Genomic DNA, 22,690 nt, shown 5'->3' on the forward strand with positions numbered 1-22,690 from the left:
GTACTATTTTTCTCCTCCAATCCAAAAGTAGCCACTCACTAGGGTAACTTAAATCATTGCAGTAATTACTAACAAGTCCTTAATCCCAATGATACTCACTTTAGGGGTTCTTTAAATAAAAGCACTCCTGTTGTTTAAAATCAAAACAAATATGGCCACTGCACCTAAAATTAAGAGGAAGGGTTCTGAAGTCTTCAAAGATTAAAGCTTAACTTGTACACCACCCACCCACCCCAGTAACCTGCTTATTATGTAGTATGCTCTCCCTTGTGTTTGGTCAACCTCCTCATCCCAAAGCAAAATCATTGCCGTTAATGGGTTCCCATCTCCAGTGAACAGTGTGTTCGCTTTTCTGTAAACAATCCAATCCGTCCATGTTGCTTTTTTTTTTTTCCAGTTTTGCAAATACCAGTTTTTAAAAGGCAGGGATAGAGGACCTCGTTGTTTGTTGTGGTACCTGCCAGTTACCTAAGTTAACCTAGTGATAGGACATTCTTTTGTTCATATATACTAAACTGTCATTTGTCAGTGTCTGAGGCAAAATCATCACAAAGAAGTTACTACTGGTGAATTCAGTTATCTCCTGGTGTAGATCTGGTCAAGTTAACTAAGCCAGAATGTCACCTCATCAGTGCTAAGTCAAGAAAGCCATAGCTACTCAAAGATATGACCTGTGTTTACGTTAAAACTAAGACAAGATGATTACTAGACCAGGGTCAGTGGAAAATAAGTAGTATTGCACCAATGCAAGACAAAATATACTTTATTGTGACAGCAAATGCACATAGTGCTGCAGGTAAGGCATGCTACCAGGGATCTGCATATCATCAAAGGCCAGTATGGAAAATGAATGGGAATGAAAGCTGTTTCTTAAAGCTTGAAGATTTATTCCATGGTAAAGGAAAGCTCATTCGTGTCCACTTATCTCAAATGCAATATTATACACCTACTTAATCAGAGACCTGTGCCTCTAACCAAGAGCCGAAGGCAAAGAGGAGAAACTTAATCTTAACTGTACTCAGAAGTCACTTCTAATACCAATGACAAAAAGATTTTGCTAGTTGAGGCAAACATCCTTTCTAGACAAAGACCTAGAGATTGAGCACTCAAACATCCATTCACACATTTAAATAATGAGCCAATTTTAATGTCATTTATTCCATCAGAAACAAATACTAGAATATCTAGAAATAGATTGGATAAAGAAACATTTATATTTTAATACTTCATAATGTTGTAAGTTTGGGGCTAAAATAACACCCTGAGTCAAATTTGATCCCTGAAGGGACCAAGTACAGTTTTAATTTCAATAGCCGAACTTCGGAGGGAAGATCTGAGAAAACAATGCTAATGACAGATCTAGCCCTTTGATGAAACTATTAGGTTCTACAGACTTGTCAAAATCAACACAAAACTGAGAGGCTGAAAACGCTTTGCAAAGCATTATTTTTAGATAGCCTCCTTCAATTTCCCCTTCGTTTAAAACAGATGCAGATGAGAGGCTTTCTGCATGAACGCACACTGGCATTCTGTTCAACTCTTTTCTAAACACGGTACTATGGATTTAAACAGTATGCTTTAATTTAAACAAAGTAATCTCTTATACACAGTCAATTTAGCTCAAGAGAGGAAAAGAAACACTATCATGAAAATTACTTATCAAATACTCCACTTTTCTTTTAAAAGGTGTTTTTAAAAGCAACACAGGACCAAAAACATCCAACTATTACTTTATTTATATTACTATGCTTAAGTTACATGGAAAAGACAACCAAGCAGTTCTGCCCCATTTCAGGTAAAGTTTCCAATCAACACCGATTATATGGTGACAAATAACTAGGAATGGTGACGTCTGTGGGTCAAGACTGACAAGGAAGGATGGGCTCTGGTGCCACGGTTCATCTCTGACAAGAACATGGCACAGCGGCCAGCACAAGCCATCTAACACTGAACCTTTAGCGCTGGTCGCAAATCTGGACCTCTTCCCTGAAGCTAGCAAGTCAAGTGAAATAACTGGGTTTAAAAAAAAAATGTTTTAAACGAAGCCCAAGTAAGTTTAAAAACCATGCTCTTGACACATTTTCCTTTCAAAATTTACACAAAACACACTTTTTCACTCCGATAGCCCAGATTTTTTTTCCCCTCACATAGCCCATCAGGTAGCTGCAGACAGACTATTCTGCCTCAAGATGTAAACACAGGGAAAAAAAAAAATTAACGGCATCTGCATAATACTCTCTCTACACACTGCTGCTGGATGGAAAATTGGAAATAAAAAAAAAAAAAAGAAAAGAAAGAAAGAAAGGTTCCATCTTAGATTCTCACAACCTCTTGTTCCGCAGTTCATGAATCCGACCCTGATGCTAAGGTGACAGTGTATGTAAGTAGATTTTTGTTTTCAGTGAAGGAGACCTGGGAAAAGATGGAGTTATCTCTTTTTCTTCAAGAGTTATCAGATGGTACATGCTCCTCGAAGCCCTCACTCTCTCGTACTAGAGCGCGTTCCAGGATCACACGGCCTTCCTTATAGCGCTGGCTGTCTTCAGTGGCAAACTCATAGATCCATCCGAGTTTGCTATTGCAGTTCTTGCAGCTCACATCTCGAACCATGTGGCGGCCAGTGAGCATGACCCGGTCTTGAACTTCACTGTATTGCAGGTTAACTACCTAAGAAACATAAGAACACAAAATTGCCAAGCCCTGTAAGTTCTGTGCCAAAAAAGTACATATTGTTTTGGTTGTTGCAATGTCAGAAAGGCAAAGAGCAGTGGTCACTTTAGTCAAACCTACCATACCCTTCCCCAGAGCTATTTTAGGAAGCTGCCCAGAGAGGCAAACATCTGGAAATTGTACTGCACTGTCATCTAATACAATCTTGCACTACTGTACCATGCATGTACTGGTCCAAGCCACACTCTTTACACACACTAGTTACATTTCTGTTGCAGTGAAGAGTCCTCAACCTGGCACCATAAAATGTTGATTTGGGTCCAACTGTTATTCACCATTCAATGAGGAGTTCAAATAAGGCTACCAATGAAAGAGAACCTGGTATACAATAGGTATTCCACAAAAAAAAAGTTTGCCAAATTTGTTTCTGGAAATATATTTTATATATAAACCAGCTAGGTCACACTAGGCCTACTAAATTGTGATATACAGTTTTCAACTGAGGTCAAATAATCTGTGAAAAATTTCCAATGATTCTGAATTCTGAATGTCCAACGATCCTCTAAGCTTTACATTTCTGTAAAGGGCCAGATAGTATTTCTGGCTTCGAGGGCTATATAATCTTTAACTATTTATATTTAGCTCTAATATTGTAGCACAAAAGCAGCCATAGGCAATACATAAATGAGTAAGCATGCTGTGCTTTATTAAACTTCATTTACAACAAAGGGTAGCTGGCCTGCCATAGTGTACCAATTCCTGCTCTATACGTAAAGAAAGATCAATAGGTATACACTATCAATTCTTTGAGAAACAAGCTGATTTCTAAATGGAAAAAAGGGGTTGTTCACTGGGGAAGTTTAGCTGAACTTTTAAGAGCAGTATCCTAGACTAGTTGTCTCTCAGCCTAAAAGATTGGGAAATTCAACTCTACTAGTACACATTAGACTCCAGGAGGCAGAATCACATCAACCAATTTTAAAAGCAAGCCAGAAATTAGAGAGGCAGGCAGACTAGTCATTAATTTGTAAATCAGGAAACACTTTTCCTGTTGGCATGCAATAAACCACAACATAATCAGGATGATTGGTGAACATAAATTAGAGCAAGGGAAGTTGGTTAGATGATCTTTATTCACTTGCACTGTCAAGCTATGAAAGCTTAATGCAGCTATCTCCCTAAAAGGATAAATCAGTGATATGGGAAGAGGGGTATTTCTGCCCCTTCTTCCATAGTCTGTGAAATCACTACTAAATTATTCTAAATGTTCTGAAGCAATAGAGACTACCCTACTTATTGTAACACAGTCTTTAAACTTCCACAGTAAAAAAAAAAAAAAGAGAAAGAAAGAAAAGAAAAAAGAGAAAAATCACATTCTAGTAATGTCTTCCTGAGATCCCATTTCTACATGCAGATTGTAGCTCCCCTTCTGACTCTTTCTGGTATCTTCAAGCTCTGAGGGATATTCTGGTACTGCTGTCAAACATATCCACTGAACCCACTAGGGAAATGCAACTGGTTTTCCCACCAACCTTGTTAAAAAGAAATGCTCTGCCAGTGGCGCCTGTGAACCGAGTAGAGATGAGTTCTGAGCGGTTGGTCAGGATTGTGTCACAGTTTGCACAAGAAAACAGACGGGTACCACCGATATGATCAAGGAAAATTCTGCCCATTTTTTTAGCTGAAGTTCTAAAAACCTAGAAGCAAACAGAAAAGGACAAGAAAGCATTATGATTAAGAAAAAAATTGTTGGTATTTACTTGGTGGGGATAATAGACAACTATATATAAACAAAATATATGCGATTTCAGCTTTGGGACTCCATTTAGGAAGTAGCTCACTCTATACTAAAGGATCCAAGGTTCATGCACTGAACAAATAAACAGGCATATCAAGCTAAGAGCTGTTTAGAAGCAGTGAGCCAAGGAAGCAAACATGTTTAGGCAAGGCCAGAACAATATCACTTCTCTTTTGGTTGGTGTGAAAAACGCAGGAAGAAAATACAGAATCAGAAACCAAATAATGAGAAGCACAGGCAGAGATGGGAGAAAAAAGGCTTCACCAAAGTGTTAAGTATACATTCTGAGCATATTAATTTGAGGAAAGACTTGTGGGGCATGCGTGGTATGATCACAAGAGTAGAAAAAGGGGCAATCAGAAAATAAGAAGAGGGTAGTTGTGGTTAGGAGCACACAGCTCTGGTCATCAGGTACACTCCCAACTACTTAGGGGCATTGGTAGCACTGAACTCGGTGCCTTTCTCACTTCAAAACTGTCACAACAACTCGGTGAGGTTATCACCCCCATTTCATAAATTATCCAAAGTTATTAAACTGATCAAAGGTCACACCGCTTTCAAGTACAGACAATCATGACTGGAATGCAGTTTACCCACCCGAAAGCCCAAATTCTCCCATTACCCTGGTATAAGACTAGGAAAACAAGCACAGAAAAGGGAAAGATAAGCCATTATTACATAACTTATATTTCAGAAATCATACTGATTTAATAAATCATGGAAGTGCTGAAACACTGAAAAAAGAAGCTTTGAAACCAAATTCTGAAACAAGGATAATCACTTCAGTATTTCAAAAGAGTTAATATGTGCAACTCCTAGAATTCACAGCAATTAATCCTCTTAAACACTGCTTTTTAGAGATGTAGATAGTCAAGAATATACTATAGTTCTCATTAAAAAAAAAATTTATTCCTGGTATAGTATTAGCCCTGAGTTTCAAATATTTATATCACATATCCTTAAAACGGCATGCAGAGCTGATATAGCTGCCACTATGAAAAAAAAAAAAAAACCCTACAATCTATGTCTGTAATAAGAATCCACTGTCATTTTAAATTTGGGAAAATTTCATTACAAATTAAAAAGGAAATTTCATCATTCCTTCATACATCTGTGAACTGTCTTAGTTGTTAGGCAGTTCTTTTTTTTTGTTTGTTAGGCAGTTCTAATAAGTTGTTAGGCAGTTCTAATACCAGAAAAGTCATTATCACAAAGATCATTATGACTTTCATTAAACATTCCAATATGGAAGTTCAATGAGAATGAAAAACAAATGGTAAATACAATTAAAATTTGTGGCTATTGAAAGGAAAACCATTGCACATTAACAAACATGTCAATGAATAAAACCTAGGAGAAAACAAGACTTAAGAAATGATATTAAGCTTTTTGATTACATTTCTGCAAAATGACAAAAGGTTAAGAGTTCTGTTTCCTAGACTTTAAAATGATAGCATTCTGGTTTTTCAGATGCTTAAGAGCACAGTATTTGTTAAAGGTCAGAGATTGCAAATTTTAGGCCTGCAGGCTGAACTCATTTGGTGGCACAGGGAGACAGCAATCAACAAAACCACTCTTCTGTTACAAAACATATTAATTTGGCCCATGGTTTTTTATTAATAAAAAACATGTGGGCCACCATTAAACATGAGAGAATTCGTTGAAGAGCCTTTCTTTTTTTTTAAACAATGGAGAGATTTGGCCCACGGGTCACGTGTTCTCATATGGCAACAATGACTGGAGGTGAGTGGTAGCTAGGACTCCGCCAAGGTCACACTGGGTCTGCTCAGTCACCACACTCTGCATCACATAATTATCTTCCACCTTGTAAGACACTTGAGTTTATGACTCTTCATATAACCACAGCATACAACACCTGTAAACAGGTGATCTGGGTCATGTTTCTTACTGCTCGTCAACTACGGAAAGTAATCAACAGCAAGGTTTTACAGTCTCACCTCTCAAGATGCAGTCCTCAGATTCTGTATTTCTCTGAAAACCAGGAAAGTGCAGTGATTCAGCCTCCTGCTTGGGCTTCTGGGACTCATTACTTTAAAACCAATTTTCCTTCAAAAAGTTTGTATCATAACTTCAACCATAATGCAGGAATAACTAGAGGTCTTTGAACTGGCCACGGCAGACAATGCTGCTGTGGAAAACATACTACTGGACTTCAAAATGAACTCTCCCTGTACCCTCTGCCTGCATCATTCTATCTTTGACTCAAAATTACAATATAGCTGTGACCATTTGCTACTGGATACAAGTAAGCTCTTTATTCCTAAATGGGGTAAACAGATTTAATATGCTTTCTCTTTCTCGCTTCAAATTCAGTCTATTTTTTACATTTACCCAAGTATTTTTACTGGATTCAATTATATGACTCATTCCCAAGACCAAAAATATCTGTGCAGAATCACTATTCCTAGTTGTGGTTTCCATTTATAGAGTACTATATATGTATATAAAACTGTAAAATTAGTTATTTGCCAAAAAAGATAGGCTAGAATACCATGGAATCTAGAAAAAGCAAGCAAAACATCCCTGTCAGAGGTCTGGTCTTTAGGAAGTGGAAAAATCTCTGCAAGGTCACTGGGTTCTAGGTGTTAAGCCTTAGTTTTGCAGGGCTAGAAACTCAACCTACTACTGACTCACATTATCCAAATTCTCAAGAGGCTGATATCAATCAGAATGCCACTTTATTATTTAAGGAGGAAGGTCATTAAAAAGCTAAGACGTAGCTTCTGAATCAGGTTTCTTTGGATCTGGAGGATATACTGAACTCTGCCTTAGACCTAGTAATTATTTAGTGTCTACACTGTACGGGACACTGCATTTGGTACTTCATATACCACATTTAATCTTGACAGTTTTTCAAGGGTCACCCTACTTTTGTAGAGGAAGAAATAAAGTCTATGTGACGGGGCCTGAATAAAACCTTGCTCCAGTTCTTTTCCCTCTACTCATTCTATAGTGACTACAGGGTTACTAGATTCATGGTCTTTCTCCCTCAGATTTATCATGTACCCTTTCTGCCTCTATGCTGTTCCTTCCTACATTTCCTTTCCTGGTTGATCGCCAGTTCGAATTACACACTCTCCTAAACTAGTAAAACTTGGCAACCTCTCACAGAAATTGCAAAACAATACTTCCTAAATCCATTTTCAGAGGTCTTTCCTCCTTCCCTGTCAATGTCTTAATTCAAATTCTCATCCTTTCCAGATAAACCTCTTGTGGGCAGAGAATGTGTATTAAATGCAACGCACATTCACAAGGTGTCCCTACATTTGTGTTAAACTGAATAGCGCTAAAAATAAGGTCAAAGGCATGTGCTTTTTCTTTCTTTTTTTTAAAGGGCAGAGAGAGAATCCAAGCAGTCTCCATGCCTAGCATGGAACCGACTCAGGGCTTGATCTCACAACTGAGAACACACCTGAGCCCAAACCGATTGAGCCACCCAGGCACCCCACCATCTCTAAGAGCTCTCTAAGACCACTCCTCTACAAACTTTGAAACTTTTTTTCTGACAGAGTATAGCTCATTCTATTAATAAAAAAGTCCCCAGACTTTTTAAAGGAATAATTTATATACCATAAAGTTTAGCTACTGTAAGTATACAGTTGAATAATTTTTAGATTTATAAGGTTGTGCCACTTTATATCACCAGAATCCAGCTTTAGAATATTTCTATCACCTCCCCCAAATTCCCACAAAGCCCTCTACAGTCACAGGCAACCAGCGATCTATTTTCTATTTTTGTTTTTAGATCCAAAATATTTCCCAGATATGTTAGACTTAGTAGACATCCAGATCTCTTCAGTCACATATTTTAAAAACACCTTAAAACTGAGCTGCCTTTACAGATGACTAATGCTCTCTCTTGTTCCTAGAGGTACCTTACTGTGTCTCTCAGTAATAAAATGAATGCTTTGGGATCTGTCAGTGCTGACGTTCAAGTTTCTAACCAAAACTAGGGCTAAACTCATTATAGCTAAAGCTTTAAGATGCTTTCTTCCTTTTTAACATTTCAAGCAAAACCCAGTCATTTAATAATCTTAATTCTAGTAAGTATCATTTCCCAGGTTTTATAAATAAGGCCTCTTTCGTACTAACTTTTCTTGGTTCCAGATTATTAAAATCCTTAAAAGCTTCAAATAAATACCAAACGTGATTGTTTACTAGGAGCCTATTACCAGTTTATCTGAAATTAATGGAAACTGAAGGCCTAAAGTTAAAAATATAAGTGAAATTCACAGATGATCTAAAGATCACATTTTAGTAATTGTTTCAGTTTCCCTCCCCTTCAATAGTACACTTAGCTACCTAGAACTTTAAATTTCTATTTTAATAGGAGACTCTGGTGAAGCAATCACATTTTTGAACATCTACCTTTTAGTACAATCTTTTAAAAATTTACAGGATTTACAGAATATGTAAGAGGGAAAAAGTTTTGCTTTGAATAATCCATGAAATACAGTATCTCCAGGAATGTATTTCAGATGATGCTTGAACAATGTGGGGGGTGAGGTTAGGGATGCCAACCACGCCCCCAACCTTGCAGTCAAAAATCTGCATATAACCATTGACTCCCCCCAAAACTTAATAGCCTATGGTTGACCCGAGTGACATACTGACATACTGACAAAATAAATGTGTCAAATAACACCTTTTGTATGTTGAATGCATTACAGTATTCTTATAATAAAGCTAGAACAGAAAACTTTATGAATAAACACATCCACAGTACTATATTTATCGAAAAAATTCATGTATAAGCTGACCCATGCAGTTCAAACCTGTGTTCTAGGTCAACTATTTCAAAAATCAGACAATGTGGACTACATTTTAATTGAGATTTAAGGTTTTTTTTTTTTTTTTAAGTTTAGGTTTACAGTATAAAAACAAGATTTTTCTTTCATAAATTCATAAAAGGCAGGTTTTTGAATGGGTAGAAGTTTTCAGTTCCTTTGGGTAAATACCAAGGAGTACATTACTGGATCATAAGCTAGGTTTGGTTTTTTAAGAAACTACTACATCTTCCAAAGTGGCTGTAGCAATTCACATTCTCACCAATAAGGAATGAAAGTTCCTGTTACTCTATACATCATCTTGAGCATTTGGTGCTGTCAGTATTCAGGATTTTGGCCATTTCAATAGGTGGGTGTGCAGTGGTATCTCATTGTTTTAGTTTACATTTCCGTAATGGCATCTGATATGGAACATCTGATATGGAGCATCTTATCATATGCTATTTGCCATCTTTTCATATGCTATTTTGCCATTATGTTGCGTTTTTTAAGAGTTCTTTGGATATATTGGATAAGAACTTTATCAGATGGCTTTGCAAATATGTTCTCTGTCTTTTGCACAGAGGTTTTTAATTTCAATGAAGTCCATCTTACCAATTCTCTCTTTCACGGGTCATGCCTTTGGTGTTGTATTTAGAAAGTCACTGCCATATACAATGTCATCTAGATTTTTTCTTATGTTATTTTCTAGTTTTATAATTTTGCATTTTACAGGTAGGTCTGTGATTTTGAGTTAATTTTTGTGAATGAGGTATAAGGTCTGTGTCTAGATTTTTCTTGATGTGGAGGTCCAGTTGTTTTAGCACCGCTTATTGAAAATACTATTTCAGTTCTACTGTATTGCCTTTGCACCTCTGTCAAATATCAGCTGATGATAATTATGTGGATCTATTTCTGAGTTCTCTATTCTGTTCCATTGATCTATTTGTCTATTCTTTGGTCAATATCATATTGCCTTGATTACTGAACCTTTATATTAAGTCTTAAAGTCAGGTGGTCAGTCTTCTGACTTTATTTTTCTCCTTCAATATTGTATTGGCTATTCTTTCACCTCTCTATAGAAACTTTAGAATCAGCTTGTTGATATTCATAAAGTAACTTATTAGGATTTTGATTGGTGCTGCATTGAATCTAAAGCTGGGAAGAACTGGTATCTTGACAATATCTACCCATGAACATGAAGACTACATTTCATTCTTGATTTCATTCAGAGTTTATTTTCTTCATATAGATCTTGTAACATTGTTAGACTTATACCTAAGTATTTCATTTTTGGGGGATGCTAGACACTATTGTTTTTAATTTCAAATTCTACTTGTTCACAGCTAATATATATGCAAACACATATACATATCACATAGACATACATGTATACACACACACACACACACACACAAAATCAATGACAAATAAGGTACCTTGTTCTTTGGTTCATTGCTATATATTTTCCTTAAAAGGAGGGGTCAGCCAACTAAGGCCTGTGGACAAAATTTCAGCTCACCACTGATTTTTGTATGACCCACAAGCTAAGAATGGTTTTTATGCCTTTAAATGGTAGGAAAAAAGACATCAAAAGATTATTAGTAAAAAAAAATAAATAAATAAAAGATTATTAGTAACACATAAGAACTACATGAAATTCAAATTTCAGTGTCCATTGATAAAGTTTTATTGGGACATAACCACACCCATTTGTTTATACTGGACAGCTCTCTCACTGCCATGGCAGAGTTTGAATAGTTGTGGCTGAAATCTTAGGGCTTGTTAAATTCACAAAATTCACTATCTGGCCCCTGACACAAAGTATGCTGACCCCTGTTAAAAACTCTCTGAAGGACGCCTGGGTGGCTCAGCAGTTGAGCATCTGCCTTAGGCTCAGGGCGTGATCCTGGGATCCAGGATCAAGCCTGCATCTGGCTCCCTGCAGCCTGCTTCTCCCTCTGCCTCTCTGCCTCTGTCTCCCCCCCCCCCCCCCCGCCATCTCTTGTGAATAAATAAATTAAAATCTTAAAAAAAAAAAAATCTCTGATAGTGAAAAGGGCTTTTCACTTAGAAAGTAGACTGTTGGGACACCTAGGTGGCTCAGTGGTTGAGCTTCTGCCTCTGGCTCAGGGCCTGATCCCAAGGTCCTGGGATCAAGTCCTGCATCGGGCTTCCTGCAGGGAACCTGCTTCTCCCTCTTCCTATCTCTCTGTCTCTCTCATGAATAAAGAAAATCTTTGGGGGGGGGGGGGGAAGTAGACAGTCTTTCTCAGTAAAAAAGTAAACTTAGTTGGCACTCAGGTTTAAGGATTAACAGGAGTATTTTGCACAGGATCAATTTAATCCTGCTCCCCTTTTCTTCACAGGTTTTTCTAGCTAAAATCTTTAACTTTCTATAATCAGATCAGCTCTAAAAAGATTACAAAAATCAATAATATATACCAAGCTGCTGCCTCCTTCTCTCCCTATCCCCAGGATTTAAACAATGTGGCCCAAATATTTGAATTCTGGAGTCAGACAGCCTGGGTTCAAATCTCAGCTCTGGCCCTTTAAAGCTGTGTAAACTCTGGATAAGGTATCCTCTGCTTCTTCAACAATATCCATCTCTGAGTTGTGAGAATTCAATGCAGATAATCCATTATGAGAATAGTGCCTGGCACACCACAAATATTAAACAAATGCAATAAAAGTAGATTTCCTTCTTCCACGTTCCCCATCTTAACTTCCCCGTCCTATTAAAGAAAACAAAAAATATGAAACAAACAATTAACCCGCTTCACCTCCTGTTAATTACCGCAAAGCTAAGCAATGAGGTGACAGAAATAACAAGCAAAAGCTAGAAACCTTCTGAAGCATCTCAGATTCTCAGTGTCATAGTTCTAGCCCTTCCTGTAATTAACAATCCAGTTGGGATCCAACCCTGGCAAGTAGAATTGGCCAAATAAACCAACACACAGTCCAGCCCTAAAAATACCAGGGAGAATAGCAGGTATTGATTTGCATCTCTAAGGATCCACTGATGAGAAAAACGCCTGTTCACAGACTTTTCCTCTGTAAAGCAATTGTTTCCTCAGGGCACTTCCGCAGAACACAGAACAGATAATACTGGTTCACTACCTATTGCTGGACAAGCGAGCAGGGCTTTTCTGATGCCAGGAGGTGGTTGGCAGATGTAACCCACAAAGACGCTCTACAGCAGGGAACTGAACGTGCAGAGGCCTAGGTCAGAAAGGGTTCAAGAAATCTGCCCTTCCAGAGAAGACTGTGTTTTGTAATGGTTCTGGTAAAATGAAAACATGCTGAAGCATGTTTGTTTATCTGTTTTTCAGTCTCTCCTCTCTCCAAGACAAAGGAAGTCATAAAACCTAAAGACTTTTAATCGTGCTGGGTTGATTACTATAATTAACATTTAATGCTATTATTCTCTCATCAACTATTTTCATACTGACTTGTGACTAAACTCTTGAAAACCTACAAGGGAGAAAATAAATTGAGTTCAATCCATAAAACCAATTTACCAATTTTTGTACAAAATATTTACCAAGCCAAGGTTTCAGTGACAAGACAAAGCTCTGTTTTCCTCTTGTTAATTCTCTTGCAATACCCGACTAGTTTCCTTTGCTGTATCAAATGATGTTCTGGTTGTGGAATCAGGTCTTCAATGGGCAGTAGCTTCTATATTTTTGTTTTGGTTCTTCAAATAATTGCCTTTGTTGTTGCTGAATGCTTTCCAGGTTTACTACATTTCTATAATACTTATTGTTTAGTCATCACTAGAAAATAAGAGTAATCATGTAACTCAGTGAGTCAGCTAAACAATCCGAGTTGGTAATCTCCCCCAAACACCCATTGGCAAGACAAATTCGAGATCTGTCATTTGTTATGATGAAATACCATGAGTCAAAAAAACCTTACTGGGTGGACTGGAGTAAATATTAACCGTCTGGTTTCCTAATTCAGGTGTCAAGTAGCAAGTTCATGTCATAGCTAAGGTTCAGTTTCTGCATTACCCAGGTATTAGCACACCGGATTACCAGAAAAATGGATAATGATTTATATAGCCATTTAGGCTCTCCAAAACCTAAAATGGTATTTTGGGCACAAATGTACTTAGGACTATCTTCACATCCATGAATATATTTAGAACTAGCTTTCACATCTCATGCACATAATTTAGGGCTATGTTAGGCCTATGTTGGAGGGTAGTGTCTAATTTAATATCTTCTTTTTAGACTTAATTTTGGCTTTATTTCCCTTCCCTTTTAATGGTTTCTAACCCTTTTTCTCTCTCCTACCACTTAAGTAGAGCAAAAGGCAAAGTCCAGAGAAAAGTCCTTGATGACCCAACCAGATATTATTTTTAGAAGTCACATGTTACTAACCTTTTTAGAAAAACTGTTTTCTCAAAATCTGATTTCCTAAGTTCCCCTGTACAGAATTAAATAATCTACTTGAGCACATTTTATTATCTCCCTCTCCTATAGGTAAGATAGTTGCTAGGGATCAACTTAAAATCAACCAGTAGGCCTGTATTGTTGGGCGCTGAGCTGGGTGAGGGCATGATAAAGTTAGGCATCAGTCCTTTCCAAGGAGGCACGTTCTACCTGGTGTTCCAGCACATACCCAGAAAGATGATAGATATAAGCGGAAGCATACATTGTGTGCCAAATTCCACCTTCTATTTTGTAAATGCTCCAGGCCGGATTTTCCTCCTAGGCTTGTCTGCCCAAAAGCTCTCCCATTTTGTAGGTCTAAGCAATCCCGATCCACTTCACAGTTACCTATTTCTTCTTCACTGCCCTATTTTTCAACTCCTGCGATGCTCATTTCCTACTTTACTAACAATTAAGTTCGCAGTTACTCGACTTCATTTGCCTAGGACTTTTCACTAAGCCACAGGCTTCTCCAGAAAAGTTCTCAGTAAGCCCCTTATCTAACACAGCACAAATAACGCAATAAAGTTTTAGGAAAAGAATCCACGGGGACACTTCACATCTGGCAGAAATATTTACCCTGGGGAACACTTGGTGTGTACTTCGGTTCGTCTGCGTCGGAACGCCGCGGCAACACTGTACACACGGCCACGACCAAGTGAGCTAATATCCTATTACACGCCCCCCCCCCCCTCAGTGACTTCACCAACAAGTCTAGTTTTCCAAAAACAGAAGGTTAGCTAGCCTGAGGTCGCTTCAGGTTTTCCATCTGTCAAGGAGACCTGGAATAAAAATCCTCAGATTACCGACAGGGCTCTGTAAACAGAAGAGAAAAAAAAAAAAAGTTTAAAAATACATGAGCTTGTCGTCCACCTTCCTGGGCTCTCCCTCGGAGGGGAGGTTACTAGGCGTCAGGACTCAACAGATCTTCGGGGGGCAGTTCCGCTTCGCGGCTCCCGAGCGGCTCCCAACCCGCAGTGCGCGGCGCGGCTACCCGGACGGCGGGCAGCGTCAAGGGGGTGCGGGCGGGCGGGCGGGCGGGCGGGCGCACGCCCACCCCGCCGGCGAGGCCGCCCGAGCCGCCCCAGCTGGCCCCAGCTGATTGCGGGCACGTGACGCCGCGGGCCAATCGGGAGGGGCCGGGCCGAGCCGAGCGCCGCGCGGCCTCCTCCCGCAGCACAGGCACGGCCGGAAACAGCTGAGCGGGCGGCGGCGCGGGGTCCCGGCGCGCCCGGGGGCGGCCCCGCAGGCGCGCCCCACCCTCCGCCGGCCCGGCGGGGCCCCGCGCCCGCCCCTGGGGCCCGGGCGGCCGGCGGTCACCGGCGCGGCAGACACAAAGCCGGCGGCCCGCGGCGGTGACCCTGGGAGGACGGGGCGCGCCGCGGCGGGATCGCGGCCCCGGAGCTCGGCCTCGACGCCCGGCCGGGGGCGCGGCGAGGGCGCGGTGAGGCCGCGGCGGGCAGGCCTCGCGGCGGCGCCCAACCCCGGCGCGCCCCCGACACGGCGGCGGGGACGCGGCCCGTGGGGGCGGGGCGGCCGGGGCCGGGGCCGGGGCCGGGCGCGGGGCGGGGGGCGCCGCCGGCCCAACTGCCCGCGGAAGCGCCTCCCGGGGTGCGCGGCGGGGGCGCGGCCGCCGGGCTGAGGGGTCGCGAGGGGTCGCCCCGGCTGCGCGGCGGGGGCGGGCCGACGGCGGCCGCCGCGCCTGGGCCTCACAAAGAGGAAACCGACCAGCCGGGCGGCCGCAGCCCCGGCGCCCCGGCCCCCCCCCGCCCCCCGGGGCGGCCGCGCGGGGACCCCGGGGGCAGCGCGGCGACGAAGAGGCACTTCCTGCCCGGGCCCCCCCGCCCTCGGCGCCCCGGGCCGATCCCGGAGCGCCTCGAAGCCGCCGGCCCCGGAGGGCTCCCCGGCGCCCCCAGGCTCCGAGCTCGGCCCTCCCGCGCCCGCCGCACTCACCCGGAGCGGCTGTGAGACCCGCGGCCGCCAGCGGCTGTAGCTCCTCGGCCGGGATGAAGCCCCTCAGCCGCCCGAGTCTCCGGGTTTAGTCAGGCCCCGGCCTTGGCCCCGCCTCTCCCCGGTTGGGCCTCCGCGTCAATCACTCGGCGCGGCCCCGCCCCCCCGGGCCGTCGGCTCTCCCGGTTGGCCCAGGACGCCCTTCATTTCCAGGCCCCGCCCCCGGCCGCGGCACCCGGCCCCTTCCGCCGGGCCCCGCCCCTTCCCTGCCGCACCCTCCCCCCACGCCCTCTCCCCTCCGCGTCGCCGCCCACCCCTCCCAGCGGCCGCGGACCCCGGGCGGGCTCCCGCGCTCGCCCCGCCCCTGACCCGACGCCTCGTACTCGCGCAGCCAATCAGCGAGGCCAACTCTGCCCCTTCTCCCGAGGCGGCCAATGCGGAGAGACTTAGGATCCACCTCCTCCCCAGCTGAGCGCACACAACACAGCATCCACGTGAGTCAGCTTCTTAAAGGAGCAGGCTCAGCCTTGCTGATTGCGGCAGCTGTGAGACGTCGCGCGTCATCAGCGTCGCCAGGTGGTGGCTAAGGCCTAGCTTTTTGAGGCCCGCGGATGACAAATGAAAACAGACCGTTTTTCTAGGCAAAGCAGGTGCCTAAGTAGTTAAAACCCTACCATGTCATTAGTTTCTTTGAGGTTGCTCACTTGCTGTCACGCCTTACCCAGGGCCACCTTTTATTTACAAACCCCAAACGCTTTGGAGTCCCGGCATATAGGAAATCCTGAAGAACATCTATGGAAAAGGGCGTTTTTCAGGTGTGCCCGACTTAATTTACAACTCTGAATTTTCTCTTGGTGGTGGAAGTGATTATCAAGAAGATGAGAAAATTCTACATGAGGATTTTCTACCTTTGAAGGTCTTGAGATTTTTGTTGTTGTTGTTGTTGTTGTTGTTGAAGAGGGTAGCTGGTCCCCCAACCCTCATCAGTGCTTCACTTAGAAGGTTTTGCGTCTCCTCTTCTTTGAATTTCCCAGGTAATTACATAAAGTCTTTGCCTGATTTTCAGGATCATCACTATTTGATGACGCTAGGGCAAAAAATAAAGACTAACATTTGAGGTTCATCTGCAAGGCGTTTAAAGCCACGTTTTAGTGGGATAGAGGTTTTGAAGCAAATCCTGGCAATCTGACCTCTCATCAACCTCAAAATCACCAGTATTTTCATGCAGTTCACATAAAAAACTAATAAAGGCAAAAGGTCTAGAGAGATAAGGAGATTTTAAACGGTTTTTAGTTTCCTTTTCATTATTTCTTTTTGCTTAGCCCTGATTGTAAAAGTGAAACCTGTTCACTGTAGGAAGGTCATACAGCCTCATTTCATAACAGAAAACTCTGTCCTCTGCGTACAGCTTCATGTGCATCCTATTCATCTGGAAACAAATGTTTACAAGAGCATATTGCGCCTCTTACTCATCAGCTGACTTTTTTTTTTTTCACTCAGTATATTACGGCCATCCTTCCATAGCAAATGCAACTTTTATTTACAAATTTATCTTTGTCTCTCTCCACAGTTTTCCATAGTATGACTTCACCATCTTTTATTAAACATTTTTTTCTAAAGACATACTTCAATATTTTTCTATTAAATATACTGCTGTAAGGAACACCTGTGTTCACTGATAACCTATTTGTCAAGTATTTCTGAAAATAACCATTTGGAAAGGGCATACAGTGTCTAGCCCCTCAGGAATGAGTTTTCCTCAGTGAGCACTTTTATTTTTATTCAAGGTTTTATTTATTTATTCATGAAAGAGAGGCAGAGACACAGGCAGAGGGAGAAGCAGGCTCCATGCAGGGAGCCCGATGTGGGACTCAATCCTGGGTCTCCAGGATCACACCCTGGGCTGAAGACCGCGCTAAACCGCTGAGCCACCTAGGCTGCCCTACAACTTTCCTTTTTACATCAGACTTTGTTCTAAGTGTTCCCTCTTTTTTTTTTAACTTTTATTTTTTAAAAGACTATTTACTCATGAAAGACATAGAGAGAAAGGCAGAAATATAGGTAGAGGGAGAAGCAGGCTCCCAGCAGGGAGCCTGATGCAGGACTTGATCCTAGAACCCCAGGACCACGATAAGCCAAAGGCAGACACTCAACCACTGAGCCCCCCAGGTGTCCCAAAGTGAGCACTTTTAAGTGTCAGGTAAAACAATGGGGAAGATATTTACCAAGCAAAAATGTAGAAAGTGCTAACTGTTCTAAGTGCCCTACAGATTAATACTTTGTGACATTTAATTTTCATGAAAACTCTATGAGGTAGGTACTATTATCCCCATTTTACAGATGAGCAAACTGAAGCACAGTGATTAACGTGCCCAAGGTTGCCCAGTAGAGTTATTAAACTGGGTATTTGTAAATTGGAAGAGAATGATGAAAAAATCATATTTTAGAAAGATTAATCTAGGTGATGGTGATGTGCAGAGTTAAAATCCAAATGTGAGGTAAGGAGGGCAATTAGGAATGGAATGGGAGGAATGGGTTTAACTTTAACAAAAATGGCTGCACGTGACTGATTGATTGTTTATAGGTGGACTAAAAAGAATTTTCCCAAATAAGCCAGAGATTTTCTCCTAGGTGACTGATAGGGTGATGACCTCCCGTTGCTAGGCAGAGGGCAGTGGGGAAGGTGAGTTTGGGGTGGATGACAATGGATCCAGCTGATGGTGGCACACCCTTTAGAAATAAAGAATATACCATTGAAGGTAATATAACAAATATGGAAGAAAAATGAAAAAGGATAAGAGATGTAAAGAAGATCTTGTTGGGCTTTTGCTTATAATTGTGTTACCTTTTAGTTTAATTAAATTGAGGATAAATTGGAACTTTATAATACAGAGACTTTCTAACTAAGACATGGTATGTACCCATTTATCCATCCCCCCCCCACCATTTATCCATTCTTTATGTATTTCTGTATATTTTCATGGTATGGCTGCCTTCCTTTGGGTTGTTCATAGATCTTCTTAGGGTTATATTTAAGTATTGTATATTTTCTGGAGGTGTGGGCTTAACTGTGCACTCTCCTCATTCATATATTGAAATCCTAAGTCCCCCTATCTCAGAATGTGACTATATTTTGAGATCTGACTTTAAGTGATTAAAATGAGGTTGTTACAGTGGGCCCTAAAACAATCTGACAGGTGTCCTTATAAAAGGAGAAGATTAGGGATACAAGGGCAATCTGGCTGTGACATTTGTCACTCCATTGATCGGCAGGGTTGATTTGGCTGATCTGGCTGGCTAGGGAGGTGTCCCCTTCCTCCCTTACTGCTCTATGTACCTGTGTCCCTCCCTGAAGCTACATGCTTGATGGAAGAAGATGACCTTCCCTGATACAGGGAAGGACTGTTCTTGAGGCAAGGGCATACAAGTAGCTGCACTCCTCTGCTAGAACCCCCAAACAAGCTCTCAGGGTCCATTGTTAGAACGTAGGGTAGTCAAGTTTCCAAGACTCCAGGCAAGTCCAAATGATGTTATAGAATATTGGAAGTTTGCTTTTTTTTAAAAAGAGAGATTGAGATTACTACATACAAAGGAATACCAGGGGTATCCCTGGAAAAGACCATGTGAGGACACAGAGAGGCCACCTGCAAGCCAAGGAGCCAGGCCTCAGTAGAAACCAAACCTGCTGACTCCTTGAACTTGGACTTTCAGCCTCCAGAACTGTGAGAAATAAATTTCTGTTGTGTAAGCCACCTAGTCTATGGGATTTTGTTGGATCAGGCCTAGGAAACTAACAGAGGGGGTTACTGTGAGTGGAACTTCTATTATATATTATTACAACTCTTCTTGGTTACTTTGTAGGAAAAATAATGATTTTGTAGCTTATTTTCCTGAATTTTCTAGATTATTCTGTCTTCAAATGATCATAATTTTGCCTATTTCTTTCAAGTCATTTGCCTTTTATTTATGTTTAAGTATCTTTGAGTACACGTGTGGATATTTCTGTCAAAAAATTCCTTTATTTCTAGTTTGTAAGGTTCCTTTTTTTTTAAGTAAAAACTAGGGATGCAATTTTATCAAATATCTTCTTGGTGTCTATTAAGATAATATTTTTTTCTTACTCTATTTCATTGTATGATATAGTACAGTAGCCCACCTCCAACATTAAATCAGCTTTGCATTTGAGGATAAAAGCTCCTTTGGTTTGTTTTTTTAAAGATTTTATTTATTTATTTGACAGAGAGCACACAAGCAAGGGGAGTAGGAGAGGGAGAAGCAGTCTCCCCGTCAAGCAGGAAGCCCGCTGTGGGGCTCAATCCCAGGACTCTGGGATCAGGACCTGAGCCAATGGCAGACACTTAACTGACTGAGCCACCTAGGCACCCTGGGTTAAAAGCTCCTTTATCACTTGATAAGTGCTAACTCTGACATTCTTCATGCGTAAAATCAGAACCATGAGTGTATCAACAAATACCAATATACCATGGTGCTTTATTCTGGTTGCTGACTATAGTTTCTGGCTGAAACTATCTGATATTCCCCCAATAGGTAATTCAGTATAATAACTACAAACCCTGCATCAGACTTTCAGAATGCCTTTCTCTTGGTACTTCCACGGACTTCTCCTTTGCTCTGATTTTCTTTCTCTTGCTTTAAAGGACTCTTCCACTGGAGCTGTGCCCTTAGAGGTAAGCCACCTTTCAAGTGAGTGCTTCATGCACAGCTCTAAGTCTCCATTGCCTCTTCACACCTCCCATGGCCTTGTGAATCTCTTTGCTCAATAAGCCCTGAAACATTTGGGCCTCTACCCACCTGTGTTACTCTCTGCAGATAATCATGCCTCATAATTTAGAGTCAGATTAAAACTGCCAGAGATGACCTACCTCAAAGTTTCTCAGTCTCCATATTTCTTCCTCTATCACCTATTTTCTTGGCACTTTCTCCAGTGTTAGAAGGAAAACCGTCTCTTTTCCTTCCCAAAGCCCGATGGGCACCTATACCTGGAGAACATGTTGGATCTTGAGACTCAGTCAGTCTTTAACAGAATCCACATCTTGTCTTAACAGCACAAACAACACATATTTCCTTAGGCCTAGGGTTGTCACTCCCCCTCTTGTGTCTGTCTGCCAGTAAACCATGATCTCCATGGCGCCTTCAATCACTGTAATTACTTACCATCTCTCTCTTGTTTGGACTCTCCATACAAGTAATCTGCCGTCACATCAAACACCTTAGTTTTAAACCCAAGTGACCTCTTAAGTAACTTGTCTATCTTTCCCCTTGCTGTATATTGGCATCACCTTCATTTTTGCCCTCCGTCCTGCTGCCTGGAATGTGGATGACACTTGGACCACAAGGACCAGGACCTCACCGGAGGGATGGTGGAACAGACAGCTGGAAGTACCCTGAATGCTGCAGAGTAGAGCTGCCATACTAGTCTGGAACTGCATGTTGGGGGTTTTTGTTTTTTGTGGGTTTTTTGGTTCCAGGATGGGGGAGACTGCATGTTTTTTACTTTAACCTGAACCTGTGAGAACTCTGGGTAAATCAGACTAGCTCCTTTAGGGAGAAACATATATATGTAAAATACAATCACAAATTAATAGTTTACGTACAAATATTAGTAACTTCTCCTGAGCTGCAGCCCTGCCACTTTACCAAAGGCTGTCTCATAGCTCAATTTAGCTGATCATAAAATTCAGCTTAATCTTTTTGGATTGCACAGACACTGTGCAGTGCTTGAAATCATCAACCAAACATTCATTCTTCAAACTTTTAATTCTCTTGGCTTTAGCAGTATAGTAGTTCCCTGTGGTAGACAGAATAATGACCTCCCCCCGTTACCCCCATCATTACTCAAGATGTCCATGTCCTAATCTCCGGAACATGTTAACATTATATTTTATATGACAAAAGGGACTTTGCAGATGGTATTAATTTAAGGATCCTTAAATGGGGAGAGAATTTGCGACATCCAAGTAAACTGATGTAGTTACAAGGGTCTTTATAAATGAGAGGTAGGATGGCCAATAAGCACATGAAAATATTCAACATCAACCATCAGAGAATTGTAAAACAAAACCACAGTGAGATGCCACTTCATACATACCAGGCTGATTACTATCAAAATAAACAAAAGTGTTGGCAAGAATGTGGAGAAACTGGAGCCCAATGTACTGCTAATGGAGATGTAAAATGGTCCAGCTGCTATGTAAAACAGTATGACAGTTCCCAAAAAATTAAAAATAAAATCACTGTGTGATACAACAATTCCACTTCTGGGTATGTGCCCCAAGTAATTGAAAGCAGGGTCTCAAAGAGATATTTGTACACCCATGTTCCTAGCAGCATTATTCACAATAGTACAATATAACAATTTATAAGAAATATTTGATTATTCAGCCCACTAGTGTCCAAGAATTGCTTGGTGTTGTTGGGGAGAGGGGAGTTGGGTCTGGGAACCTAAAAAAAATAGCCAAAAGCTAGAAGTAACCTGAATAGCCTTCAATGAATAAGCAAAACATAGAATATTATTATACTAGACTATTGTTCAGCCTTAAAGAGGAAAAAATTCTGGCATGTGCTGTGACATGAACTTTCAAGATATTGTGCTAAATGAAATAAACCAGATACAAAAGGACAAGCATTGTATGACTCCAGTTGTATGCAGTGTATAGAATCGTCCAAATGTATAGAAACACAAAATAGAATTATGCCTGCTAGGGGCTAGGAGGAGGAGTTGTTCCATGGGTATAGAGTGTGAATGTACTTAATAACACTAAACTGTATGCTCAAAAATGGTTAAGATGCTAAACTTTGTTTTGTGTATTTTACCACAATTAAAGAATTAGGTTTTCTAACAAAAATAACAGCAACAACAACCAACTGAAAAAAGGGAGGTAGGAGAGTTAGAATCAGAGAAGGAGATGTGATGACAGAAGTAGAGGTCGGAGTGAGCAGGATCTCAGGCTAGGAATGCACACACCTCTGGAGGTTAGGAAAGGCAAGGAAATGGATCCTCCCTAGAGCTTCCAAAAGGAACCCAACTC

At 41.5% G+C, this 22,690-nt stretch overlaps 1 protein-coding gene and 1 long non-coding RNA gene across 15 annotated transcripts; one reads left to right on the forward strand and one right to left on the reverse strand.

Annotated features, from left to right (window-relative positions):
• Window positions 1-745: 745 nt before the first annotated feature.
• Window positions 746-15,784, reverse strand: YPEL5 (yippee like 5). 14 transcript variants are annotated; one of them, XM_072767392.1, is made up of 6 exons: window positions 14,548-14,735; window positions 12,800-13,031; window positions 11,701-11,990; window positions 10,695-10,821; window positions 4,203-4,367; window positions 746-2,667 (listed from the first exon to the last, which is right to left on the reverse strand). In XM_072767392.1, the coding sequence occupies exons 5-6, from the start codon at window positions 4,341-4,343 to the stop codon at window positions 2,443-2,445; spliced, it is 366 nt and encodes a 121-aa protein (XP_072623493.1). In that variant the 5' UTR covers window positions 4,344-4,367; window positions 10,695-10,821; window positions 11,701-11,990; window positions 12,800-13,031; window positions 14,548-14,735; the 3' UTR covers window positions 746-2,442. The 14 variants fall into 14 exon arrangements, with proteins under 14 accessions (XP_072623493.1, XP_072623488.1, XP_072623487.1 ...); XM_072767387.1 differs by lacking the exons at window positions 10,695-10,821; window positions 11,701-11,990; window positions 14,548-14,735 and adding exons at window positions 14,437-14,507; window positions 15,645-15,746; XM_072767386.1 differs by lacking the exons at window positions 10,695-10,821; window positions 11,701-11,990; window positions 14,548-14,735 and adding exons at window positions 14,271-14,507; window positions 15,645-15,746.
• A 39-nt stretch (window positions 15,785-15,823) lies between these two features.
• On the forward strand, window positions 15,824-22,273 carry LOC140600013 (uncharacterized). Its single transcript, XR_012003187.1, has 3 exons — window positions 15,824-16,675; window positions 20,300-20,329; window positions 20,999-22,273. It is a non-coding gene; the product is annotated as an uncharacterized lncRNA (long non-coding RNA).
• Window positions 22,274-22,690: the final 417 nt, after the last annotated feature.

This window comes from Vulpes vulpes, chromosome 8, assembly GCF_048418805.1.
Source record: "Vulpes vulpes isolate BD-2025 chromosome 8, VulVul3, whole genome shotgun sequence".
Taxonomy (NCBI): Eukaryota; Metazoa; Chordata; class Mammalia; order Carnivora; family Canidae; genus Vulpes; species Vulpes vulpes.

Bases quoted from the DNA above. Each gene is read 5' to 3' on its own strand.
- YPEL5 (XM_072767385.1), bottom strand. From the start codon at position 4,343: ATGGGCAGAATTTTCCTTGATCATATCGGTGGTACCCGTCTGTTTTCT. The intron at 2,668-4,202 runs GTTGGTGGGAAA...TATGTTTCTTAG, and splicing joins GAGCATTTCTTTTTAACAAG to GTAGTTAACCTGCAATACAG.